Raw genomic sequence first — 12691 nt, forward strand, 5'->3', positions numbered from 1 at the left:
GGAAAAAGGCCCCTTGAGAGACACTGTCCGGATGGCACAGATTGGCACGGAAGGGCTGGGCCTGCGTATATAAAAAGATTTGTATAATAAACCAAATAATATTGGAAATAAGACCTCCAGTAATACTTCTGTAAGAAGCAGAATTACACTGCATGTTATTCACATGCATAGGAGCGTGTAGGAAAAATCCTGTGTTGTAATTATGGCTGGAGTGGAACAGCAAAACACGTACTGAAAACGACAAGGTAATTGGCAGGGAAATTAATCCACGGAAGGGCCGCGTCCAGGGCAGGGGCGCCTCATCAGCGACACAACAGGAAGGGAACCCACTCAGAGAATGGACCCACGCACGCGCACACATCACCCCCCACTGCGAATAAATACACACACGCTGAAAGTGAGATCTCCCCGCAGCTCCCTTGTGCTCCGGCCAGACTCCGTGCCGGCCGCTGCTCCGAGCGCCGGCCGGCCGTGAGATGGGGACGGGGGGTTGCTGTCCCAGCAAGCGGGTCTTCAGCAGCAGAAACAGCTCGGCCGTGCCAGTGCGGACGGAAGGCCCTCCCCGCGCCTCCCGGAGGGCTGTGCCTCCCACCTCTGATGGTAGAGAGGTGACGGCTCCGGGGCTGGAGAGCTGAGCAAATCCTCACGTCTGCGCGTGATGGCCAGGCACCTGCACGTTTGCGCTTCCTGACACTGGTGTAGGAGACCCTGCCCGGAAGGTTCTGGTTCACCTCGCAAACACTCCGGTGCGAAGCTTCCCCGAGTTCGCACCCGGGGCTCCAGCCCCCTCCCCATCAGTCTCTCTCCATCACCTCCGAGAAACGACGAGACCGTGAGGCCATCCGTTGGTGGGCCAAGCGGTCGAGCTGCCTGGAAAGTCCCATCAAGAATCGCAGCACACCCACGTGTGGCTCGCTGTTTCTGCCTCGGGACACACGTGTCTTGTAGTTTGCAGAAACAGGGAGGGCCTCTGGCCACACGTGGCGGAGAATGTGGGCAAGGAGCTGATTCCAGGGGGCGGGCAGAGCGACGGGGCCCGTCTGTGGCCACAGCTAGAAGTTCACACACCCTCCGGGTCTGACGACCTCGTGTGCGTGAGGAGGGTCCAGGACACCTAGACTTCCCAGAGAGTTCAATTCCTTGAAGTTGCTCAGTGTGGCATTAAAGCAGAAATTTCCCTTCTAATTATAAGCTGAGTTTGTATCCCGATTATAAACTGCATGAGCTCTTGAGAAGCCCTCAAAAGTGGCAGAAAAGGAGCTACGGCTGGTGAAATGCAGGAATGGTTCGTCTGAAACATTCGTGTTCTGGTTAAACATAAGTAACACCAGGACAGGATGGGAGGGGCCCGAGATGAATGTGCTTGGGCTTTTTGTTCTCTTTCGTAAAAGTGAAGTTAACAAGGTTCAGATCTGAAGAGAAGAAAGGGCGGACCTCGGAGTAAAAGAGAAAAAAGGAAAGCGTCTGTCTCCACGCTCTGCCCAAATGAAGGTGTTGGCCCGACCGGTGTTTCAGGGCCGAACGGAAGTGTAACTCGGACAGTGTCGTGGCGTGACCTCTAGCGTGATGGCGCGACCTCCGGCGTGGCGACGTGACCTCCAGTGCGCTCACTCGGATCCCACACTGTCAGCCCCCAGCCAAGCTTCCTTCCCGCCCCCCCACAGCCCGCCTGGTGCCCCCCGCCCCGCCCCCCCCCACCCCCGCCTGGACCCCGCGGCCCGGCCACTGTGCCGCAGGAGGGAACGGTTCCCAAGTGGAGGTTCCAATGGCCCGGGATGGCGGAGCCCCGTGAAGGGTCAGTTGCCAGGTTGTTTCACACCACAAACGGTTATACTAAACAGGTGCCTAGGGAGGGGAAGAAGAATCATCTGGGGGTTTTCTCCACGCTGTTGAGGAAGAGGGCCCCGCCCCCCAAAGAGAGATTTTTAAATCACGGTAACCGTGGAAACCGCAGGGGGACCCCGACCCTCAGGTCTTCTTCCAGGCGAACGCCTCGTCCGCGAGCACCTGGGCCAGCCTGGCGTTGAAGGGCCCATAGAAGTCCTGCAGGATCTTTTGGGTGACCGGCCACATGGGGCCCAGGTTCCGGTCCTCGGGGCGTCGCGCGTTGGACGCGGGGCTCTTTGTCATCAGGGTCTCTTGCTTCTCGCCTAGGGGTCCTGGAACACAAAGAAAAGACTGTGAAGCAGGAGGCGCGGCAGGAAGGAGCTTCGCAAAACTCCCAGCCGTGCTCTGTGTTGGGCCAGGAGTTCCCCTCCCCTCAAGAGTGCTCAGTCCTCTGGCCAGACCCGTCCTGGTCCTGGAGTTGCCGAGGACGGAAAGTGGCAGCGTGCCATCGCGAAGGAGCAGGTGCTGTCCGGCCTGGGGCTGGACACCTGCCCGCAGGAGTGCAGCTGTGGCTCTGGGAGGCAGCCTCCCCTGAGCCTCCCCTCCTCCCGGTCTCAGTGCCAAATACCCACAAAGGGCTGGCTCCCGTGGCCGTCAGCCCGTGTCCGTGGATAACTGCGCGAGCTGCCAGGCACAGTCCGTGTGCTTAGATTTTCCTACTGACCAGCCTGCTGGAGTCCTGCCAGTGTCATTTCTGCTTCAGGCTGCTGATGCAAAGGGCCTGTGGCTGGGCCATATTTCACCCTGTGTGTTGTGCCGTATCGTGGCCGTGGGGGTGGTGGGGCAGGAAGGCCACCTGTGCCCAGAGACCCTATAAGCTGCAAGAGACCCACCTGCAGCAAGATCAGTGGGGAGAGGCCCGGGAACAAGCCAGCCACCTCTATCCCCTGCCCCCTGGACGGTTAGTCCCTCACTGGCTTAACCGTATCACTGCTCAGGCCACTTTGTGCCAGGCCCTCGGGATCGGGCCGAAGTCCTGAGCCCTTACGCAGAAAAACCATATTCCGCTGTCGCTGGGGTGTGTGCAGCAGAAGGAACAGAACTGGCCTCACTGTCCATCTCAGAGACTAAAGTCAAGCTCACCAACACAGCAGAGTCTACGAGGGACCCACTCCAAGAAAAGTGGTTCTAGGCCTTCAGAGGAAAAAGCAATCACCCTCCCTCCTACCACTATGACGAAAGGGTTCTGAGGCCAGTGGAGGGTAAACAGATTTTAAGGAATATGCCATCAACAGAATTCCCGGGCCAGATCATTAGATGGGGCTGCGGGAGTGCTTGAGCTCTGGCAGTCCTTGGGTGCCCATCCACGTGGGCAGCCCTCTGTGCCCAGAGACCCACCCCTACAAGCCATCACCCTGGCCACCGGCAGTGGACTCTCCTAGAGGAAGGTGGCCACGTGGCCCTGACTCCAGGCGCCCCCCAAAACCTGAGAGCATGCCATGACCCGTCCACTCCCTCCTCCAAGCCTGTGGCCTCTGCAAGACCGTTCCAGCCGTGCTCGGACATGTCGCCCAGCCCAAAGACTCAGCTCGCAGACCACTCCTTCCATGACCCCTTCCACCATTCCTCCTGGGACCCCGGAGGCACGTATACGAGCCAACCGTCACTCTGCCAGGGACTCGGCCACCAGTGGCTTCCTCCTCTTCTCTTCCTCTGCTGGGCTGGAACCTCCCAGATGAGGGACCCCCTCCCCCCACCCCGGCACCAGGCCCCGCCCTGAAAAGCACGTACGGAACCAGCTGCCCGGCCCGGCCCCGCCCGGTGCGCAGAGTCTGTCTGCGACTCGGCGAGCCCCGCGGACGGCCAGTGTCCGCGGAGCTCATGCCTGCTCCCGGGCCACCAGCGTGACATTCATACCGAGGTTGAGGAACTGGAAGACCCTGTGCATGGTGTACTTGACATTGGAGGCGTGGTCTTCCAGGCGAAGGACGAGGAACTGTTCTTTATTAAACACGGTGAGCCAGTCCAGAAGGTACACAGCATACAGACCGACCTGGAGCCTCACCTAGAACCAAGGCAGAAGGCGGGCATCACTTCGGGAGTAATTTCCCTAACGGTTTTCCAAACATACGAGGCCTGAGTACAAACCAGCACCAAGAGTTACCCGAGCAAACAACTGCCTTCAAAGGATGGATTTTAAACGCCATGCTTTCTTGAGTCTTCAGGAAGGGTTCTGAGCTCCTCACACAGAAGATTCCTACTTAAGGTCACAGTTAATTCTCACGACAACCCTGGAGGTGGCTCCGCGACACGTTCCACAGTGGAGACTCAGGTGAAGGAAGAGGTCAAGACCGTACCCGTGAACAGCGCAAACGTTCTTTGCACGATACCCTGGCTGTTTCCGCTCCTACACCCAGCACACGACAGCCACGAAAACCACGTTCGACACCCCAGAAACAAGCCAGGTGAGTGAACCGCCCCGTGCCTGCTGCCACCTGGGCGTCCGTGACCAGGGGGCCGTGTGTACATCCAAAGAAAGCAGTGTCACGCACAGCCACTCCTTCCCACCTCCACGCCCGGGGTGACGTCCTCCCGTGCCTTCTCTCACGCCAGGCTGCAAGCTTGCGCGGTGAAGAATTCACCTTACCCAAAGGAAGTCTGGCCTCTGGCCTCGGCTCCTGGGAGGTGACCTCTAGGCCACCTGGGATGTCCTGCCTGATAAGTGGCTTGGCTGGCCTGGGGCATCTGGCCACCGGAGAGTAAACAGTGAGACTGACAGACAGGGGATCGGTCTGGCCTGTAGCAGGGACTGGACGGTAAAGGCCAGCCAGGCGGATGGCATGTGACTGAGTCCCAGTAAATACTCCAGACACCACAGGCTCGGGTGGGCGTCCCCGGATGGCAAATGCGGCAAATGCTGTATGTGGCCACATGTGCTCCTTCCGTGGGGGGGGGGGGGGGGGGGGGAGCGGTTCAGTGGGTGTCCCTTCTCTGCTGGACGCACGGTCTTCAGTGAGTCCTGCGATTCCTTCCGGGGAGCTACTGGACCCCAAAGTGGTTTGGGGGACCCCCTGCCTTACAAACATGTCAGAAACGAGAGTGGCCGTGGGACGTTCCCTCTGACTTCACAGCTGCTGCTCAGCTCTACAAAACTTCAGGAAAACACCAGAGCTCTCCCCTTCCGCCCGCAGCCCCTTTCTCCTGGGCCCCCCACCCTCCCCCAAGTCCTGGGGACCCTGCCCCATTTCCGGTCTGCCGCTCTGCCTCTGCGACCTTCCCACGTTTCCACCTGCTGCCTCTGCCTAGCTCCACGTCAGCTCCTCCGGTCAGGCCCAGTTGTCACAGCCTCCTAACCGGTGCTCCCCGTCTGGTCTCTGAGCACCCACCCCTGGCCCGTCACCAGTGCGAGCTGCCCCACCTGCTGGCCTGGCCCCTCTGGCCCTGCTCCCAGCCTGCCTGCCGTCCGAGCATGGGGAGCCCTTGGTCTGGCTTGCGCTCGGCCCCCAGGCGCCCCCTCCCAGCCTCAGCCGTTCGGCTGGCGTAGACAGATGCTCTCCCTTCAGGGTCCCTCTCTCCCTCCCAGCCTGACCCGGGGCTCTTCCAGCCTGCCGGGCTCCGGTGCTCCTCGGGCGACGTGCCGGGCACGGTGGTGGCAGGGTGGTGAAACGTTTGACAAAATACGTACAGAAGCCGACTAGTCTCATCTCTCGCTAGTCTTTTCCCACTTCCTTCTTTATCTTTTTTTTTTTTTTTTTTTTTTTTTTTAAAGCTTGGGGCCTAGATCTGAGGATGCTCATGTTCTCCAAATTCTCCCCAAGGCACCAGCTGAAAGGTGTTGACATTTCGAATCAACATTTATTTATTTTTGGGACAGAGAGAGACAGAGCATGAACGGGGGAGGGGCAGAGAGAGAGGGAGACACAGAATCGGAAACAGGCTCCAGGCTCTGAGCCATCAGCCCAGAGCCTGACGCGGGGCTCGAACTCACGGACCGCGAGATCGTGACCTGGCTGAAGTCGGACGCCCAACCGACTGCGCCACCCAGGCGCCCCTGCTTCTTTTTCTAATCAGGCAGGAGGATGCAGAGGAAGATAAACAGTGAGAAGCGATAAGCGGTCTCCAGAATTCATTAGCTGCCTCCTGTCCCCCCGGGGTTGTTACTGCCTCACGCGCCGGCCCCTAAAGAAGACCCCCCCGAGCTGGACCAAAGCAGGAGAGAGAACGCGTATGTGCCAGCCTCAGAAATCACGCGTGCGGCACCCCTAACGCAGGCAGACCGTAACGAGCGTGCCTTCTGGAGTCATGGGCCTCACAGAGCAGGTCAAGTCTCTGTCGGGCTCGCTGGCCGGCCCCTCCCAGGGAGGGCCAGCCTCACGAGGGTGATCTTCCGGAGAACCTGCCTGTGCAGCTTGAGAACTTTCTAGAAGGACAGAAGCTGGTGTTTGTGGTGGGGATGGCGGGCGAGGGGATGATACAGCAGCTGGAACGCATTCCTGACCTGGCCACAGGTGACAGACTATTTCTCCGAAAGCCTGTCGGCTCCCTCTGTGGGCAGAGCCCCCCAGCACAAAGACCCGCGGGCTGAGGCCTCCTGCAGCAAGGCCTTCCTTCGCGGGCAGGGACGGTCCTGGCGGGGTGGGGGGGTGGCGGCAGGGCAGGGAACAAACCCCGCGGGGCTCTGCAGGCCACGGGAAGCGAGGAGGCTCCCCTGAACACCTCCCCTTCTGGCCAGCCCTGGTCCCCCTTCTTCCTCCCCCTCCCTCCCCGCTCACCACTCCAGGAAAGCTCCGGTCACCCTGAGTGACGCCTCCCGGTGCACGCAGCCATCATTACCACAACTGTGCGCCATCGACACAAACCCAAGACGGGCCCACTTGGAACGGTTTTTCTTCACCTTTCCCGGCAGCGGCCGGAGGATCCAAACGGCACGAAGATAAAAAGGGCATTTAGGGGAAGTGTCTGATAGATGTAAAATGACAAGACAGCAGAGCTGAGAGAAAGCCTTTGAGGTTATCTGCCGCGGCCAACTCTTGCTAGAAAAATGGAAGCCCAGGGAGGGGTGGGGGCCTGCCCGGGGTCAGCTGGGAGCACCCATCGGCACCCGGAGCTGACACCGGGTCCCCGCCACCGGGGCTCTTCCTGCCACACAGGGAAAGAGCCCAGGAGGGGTGGGTGCAGGGCTCTTTCCAGACAGGCTCCATGCCGAGCCTCTCGGTTCCCGATTAGGGGTTTAGGTGAAGCACCCTACACAGCCTACCCGGTATCCGCTAGTCTCAAAAACTCCCCATTCATTCATTCATTCATTCTGCCAACAGTCGAGTGCATGCTACACGCAGGTACCCCCCTAGGCAATGGAGATGTGTTGCTATGTAACAGCCGTGGCCCCCGGCCTCACGGAGCCTGGAACCTCGTGGGGGACACAGAGCCGAGCTGCTGAACAAACAACCTGCAACCACCAGTTGTGATCCATGCTGCAGGGAAACAACTGGGGTGGAGAGAGAAAACAGAGGTCAGTAAGACCCAGAGGATGAGAAACCCTGCGGCATCCAGGGGAAGCACGTTCCAGGGAAAGGGGCTGGAACCGGTCTCTCCAATCCGCCTGGAAGGTGCTGGACAGACTGATGCCCCCCCCCCCCACCCCCAGCTGCTGTCTTCTGTGGGCCGGGGCTGAGCCTGAGGGTCCCACTGCTGGCAAGATCCCCGCGGATGCTGACGCTGCCGGAACCCTGCTTCGCGAACCCCCGATCCGAGGCGAGAGGCTGGCCGGAGGACCTAACAGGAGAGAGTGTGGCTGCAGAGAGCAGTGACAGAGAGGGGGTGGCTGGGAGGAGGTGGAGAAGGAGGCGGGGACCGGCCGGTGCACTCCAATGCTGCTGGAAGGCAGGGGATGTCTTAGGAAGGGTAGCACCGGGGTCCGCCGATGTTTGGAAAAGCTCTACCTCCCTGCGCTGTGGCTGAGCTGGGACTCACAGCTGGAGGGAGATTTGCGTCCCTCACCCCAGAATGGAAGGTTCGCCCCCAAGAGGAGGGTTTCCAACTGCTCCTCACTGCCTGGCTCTTCCTGGTGAGCAAGGGGCTGAAGGGTCACGGCCAGTCTGCCGTCTGTGACGCCCCCCACCCCGTCCTGTCGACCGGTCCTGCCCCTGGACACCTCTCTCTGACCTAAGGTGTCGGCTCAGCCACCACCTCGCCATCCTCAGCAAAACATGAGATCGAGTGAAAAAGCCAGTTCAAACCTGTGCTCTTAGGAGCTAGCCAGGGAAAGGAGGGAATGCCATGAGTCCGAAAGGCCACAGGACCTGGGATGAACCCTAGGCCTGTTACCCGCTCTGTGTCTCTGGGTGTGAGCGTCCATGTCTGTGAGCCTCAGTGTCCTCATCTGTAAAATGGGCATGGATCTCAGGGCAGCACGGACGACAGAACACAAAGAGCCCAAGACTGTGCCTGGCGCAGAATCAGCGGCGAACAAAGCTCGGATCCCATCGTCCCTCTCTCACTGGCAAAGGCTTGTGATCGGGAAGAATTTCCAGCACACCCCAAAGTGGAGGCCCATGACGACTCCTAAGTACTGATCACCCGGTGTCTACCATGTTTCAGTGTTCCCAGCTGGAGGCCAACAGGGCAGCAGAGGGGAGGGCACCCTTTCTTGTCTGTGGGACAAAGTGGCTGTGGAAATCCCGCCTCCTAGAAACCTATTCAGAGGCAGGTGAGACCTGCATCCGGCCAGTTCCGTCCCCGTGGCCCTGACTGTGCCGAGGCGCTGGCCCGGCGAGCTCTGGGTGGTACACGGGCCCCGGGTTCAGACTGCACGTGTACATCAGACACTCACTCTTCTGGGACAGAAACACGACGTGAAGCCACTGAAATGCCACTGAAATAAGCCGTACCCTCACAGTCAGGAGCTCTGCCCGGCCCTGCCTCGCCCTGCCCTTCCAAATCCAGCCAGCTTGGGGCGCTCCCTTGCAGAAGGCCCCCGAAGCAGAGCCCTCACCTATCCCTCCCTTTCGGAGCACCTGCCACATAACCTCTTGAAGAGAGAACTCAGTACTAACATGGCCTGGAAGAGGACGGTTCCAGCACCTTCTCTGAACCACACCAGCTGGACCCATCACCTCAACTCTCCCTGTTCTGCCTCCCGCCCCCTCCCTCTCCCTTCCAGGTCACCCCATGGCCGTGCTTCTTCCAGCACTGAGCACGGTGCTGAGCACAGAGTCGGCACCCACTGTATGCCCTCGGAGACGAATCAAGCCTCAGCTGTGAATGAGGCCAGTCCCCCAACCACACCACACCTAGGAAGTTTCAAGAAACATCTCCAGGTAGTGGCTCTTGTCTCCTGCAGGCCCTGCACAGATGACCCTCACGGTCATGAACAATCATACTAAAAAGCAACAGCTAAGAACCAGAGCCATTTTGAAGCAAATGCTGCACTCGGCCTGCCGGCCAGCAAACACGTGGCTTCCCCATCATCCCACCGCTTGATCCGATCCAGTCCAATTCCTGTCCACGTCCTTTCCACTAGTCCTCCTAATTGTTTCTAGAAACTTCCACCATCTCCTACCCCGACTCAGCCCCCAGTTCTCTTACAGAAACCCCATCCCACCCCCACCCTGGCCTCCCTGTCTCTGGGAGACACCCCGCCAGCCCTGGGCGCCACACATCAGGCATCTTTCTGAAACACAGATTTGCTACGACTGTTAAACCCTCCCTGGGGACCCACGTCAGGCCAGACTTCCAAGGCTCACGCCCCCCTCTTACCATCGCCCCACCACCCACGCAACCGTGTGCTGTGCCCAGCTGTAGCAAACGCTCTCCGTGCTTAACTCTTCGGCCTCTGCCCGAGCTGCTCCCTGCACCTGGACAGATCACCACCTCCACGTCCCGAGCCCGTCATCCTTCAGGCCTCGGCACAAACACTGCCTTTCCTAGACGTTCCCCTGGTGCCTTGTGTTCAGGTAGCCTCTGCTGGGAGCCAGGGCTCCTGCCCCAGCCGCTAGGTCACTCTCCCTGCCAGGACTGGGACTGCCCGGGGGCACAAGGACCAGGCCTGTCCTGTCACGGCTGCCCTCCCAGCCCATGTGTCATGCACAGACACGGTCAAATGACGAATGCATGTGCAGGGAGGCAGAACACGCTGCCCCGAAATATACCACTTTGGCATGAGGATTATTTTGAGCCCAAGGCAACTGAGAAGAAACACAAACATAAGAAAAGCTCTCCGCCCTCACCCTATTTGCCTCCAAGCCGTACATAAATTTGTCAGGGTGCCCTTCCTCCCCTCTCCACCAGGACGGACCAAATTAATCACTGGAGACAACCCTAGACCTTTATCAGCCTTAAGACAGCATCAGAGGATGTGACGTAACAAACCTCGATAAAACTAGCCCTTATCAACCATTAGCTCCCCCATACGTTTACCTGCCTTCCCACGATTTGCTGCCCTAGAAACTCAAAGTCCTCCTGCTTTGTCTGGTCACCTCTCTACAGATGTCCTTTCCTCCTGTCGGGATGTTACACAAGCCTGAGTTCTAACCGTCCCTCTGAGCTACTCATCACGCACGGGTGCAACACACATGTTAATAAACTTGTGGTTTTTCTCTCTCTTGTTAATTTGTCTTTTGTCGGTCTAATTCGCAGGGCCCGGACCGGCAACTCTAAGATGGCTGCAGGACAAGGGTTCTTCATTTCTCCCCTACGCACGAAGGAACTATCACTCTGACCCTTACAACAGCCTGGAACGGCAGTCTTATTACCCGATTTGAGGACGAGGCAATGGCGTCTCAGAGAAGCTAAAACGACTGTCCAGAGTCACACAGCTTCGTAGACGCCCCAGCTGGGAAGCGAACCCACACCTCTGTCTGGCTCCAAAGGCCATTCCTCTACCCTGTGCCGCTGGGCAGATTCTAGGTTTATCTGTGCCCCTGTCCGCATCTTCTCTGACACACTGAAAACTCCAGCCTCAATCCAACCTGCTGCCTCTGTGCATCCTGCCGGAACCAGGACCCTGCGTTCCAGATACGACGGCCTTGAGAACAAGGAAGAGGGAGGGAAACCTCTTGACCCCGAGCACCCCACGCCCAGGGGGTTCCCAGCCTCCACCTCGAGCACATCGGTCTGTGCCGTCCCACATGCTGCGCTCCGCAGAGCAGTCGTGAACCACGCCCCGGGACGGGGGCAGCACCAGCTTCACTGTGTTAGGCTCTCCGGCAGCACCAATCTGCTGAAAAGGCAGACAACCCAGGGTGCTATGCGGTAGAAAACCACCCCCAGCTGAAGGGTGCTGAATTCACCACCAACAGCTTCTTCTGCATAAAAAAAAAAAAAGAAAAAAAAAAAAAAAAAGGCAAGAAATGTACAGCCACATTCCTGAAGGCAAGTAAGAGAAAAGCAAAAGAGAGATCAACGGGAGATAGTTTTCCATTTAGGCCCTGTCGCAGGAACGCTGAAAGTCACCGGTGGGTGATTCGTTAAACCACCAAAACAAACCGCCATCGATCAGGGAACGACGCTTAAGACGATTCGAGAGCTGGGTCCCCGCGTCTGCCAATCCTAATTGCAGGGTGGGTTTTTGGAGCCTCACTGAATGGCAATCTCCCTAAATGTGCCCTCATTCTCTGCAGGGGGAGGAGAGAGCATTGTAATGGGGAGATGAGCAGGGAAGAGAGCCTGGTGCCAGCTGAAAGGGCCCAGCCTTTCTATACAGTTTTTATGCCCGTGCGTATTTGTTTGTGCACTAGCCACCACGGCTCAGAGGCATGGGGAGAGGCATTTGCACATTAAAATGCTTCTCTGCGTTTATATGCTAAAATCCCATCCACTGTGCCACCTGCATAATAACCACCAAGTGGCCTGCTCTGTAAGGGGGCCGGCTTCCAGGATACGCACAGGCATGGCATTGTTGAGGGTGTTGTTGTAGACGCAGGCACGCAGGGAATAATCGAGCATGCAATTCTCAAACAGCTGCAGAGCTTCTGTCACTTTCTCGTGGAAGTCATCAGCAGATTTATTCGAACTTGCAAAGTAGAGATAGTCGGAGTACAACCTGTGAATAAAATAAACGGAGACTTTTACCACCCGGGACTGTGAAATCACGCGACGCGGGTGACGACGGAAATCGACGTGCAATGACATTACCTCGTCTCGTTCATTAGGACCCTGCCATTTCTCTTGGTTCCCCTGCAGATGAGCCCCCTCCCTACTTCCTCCCACACCTCCCCACCCCTCACCGGGCCACCCACGCTCTCCTGGATTCGGACATGTCTACACTGGCCCCCCGACCAACCACCGGTACTTCTTAAATCCTATCCAGCCACTTCAGCACGCAGCTGTTTTCACTGAAACGGTGAGCTTAGAAACACCAGATTGTGAAAACTGTACGACGGCGAAGACGGGCCACGAAAATGTTATGCTCCTTCCGGTTTCTCTCTCCTCCATCAGAGGCAACAATAACCAGAACAGCTGTTGCTCCTACAATCTGACAGTTTCTCATGAGATTCCTGGCCCATTCCACAGACGTTCCAAACATTAAAAAACAACAACAACAACAAATTATGAAATGTATCTTTCTAGATTGGTACGGACCTATTTTTTTTTTTTAATTTTTTTTTTTCAACGTTTATTTATTTTTGGGACAGAGAGAGACACAGCATGAACGGGGGAGGGGCAGAGAGAGAGGGAGACACAGAATCGGAAACAGGCTCCAGGCTCCGAGCCATCCGCCCAGAGCCCGACGCGGGGCTCGAACTCACGGACCGCGAGATCGTGACCTGGCTGAAGTCAGACGCTTAACCGACTGCGCCACCCAGGCGCCCCAGTACGGACCTATTTTTTAACACAACATAAAAACACCCCTACATCTGCGTGCAGT

The 12691-nt window shown here is 57.9% G+C and overlaps 1 protein-coding gene across 6 annotated transcripts in view; it reads right to left on the bottom strand.

Moving 5' to 3' along the window:
• Positions 1-1699: 1699 nt before the first annotated feature.
• The window catches only part of CHST15 (carbohydrate sulfotransferase 15), an 81370-nt gene continuing 70378 nt past the window's right edge, over positions 1700-12691 (bottom strand). For all 6 annotated transcript variants that reach the window (XM_045439152.1, XM_045439156.1, XM_045439154.1 and 3 more), the window contains exons 6-8: positions 11710-11866; positions 3745-3892; positions 1700-2159 (exon numbers count right to left, since the gene is read on the bottom strand). In XM_045439152.1, coding sequence (XP_045295108.1) covers positions 1969-2159; positions 3745-3892; positions 11710-11866 — 496 coding nt within the window. In that variant the 3' untranslated portion in view covers positions 1700-1968. The remainder of the gene's footprint in view (positions 2160-3744; positions 3893-11709; positions 11867-12691) is intronic.

Source organism: Leopardus geoffroyi, chromosome D2 (genome assembly GCF_018350155.1).
Source record: "Leopardus geoffroyi isolate Oge1 chromosome D2, O.geoffroyi_Oge1_pat1.0, whole genome shotgun sequence".
Classification (NCBI taxonomy): domain Eukaryota; kingdom Metazoa; phylum Chordata; class Mammalia; order Carnivora; family Felidae; genus Leopardus; species Leopardus geoffroyi.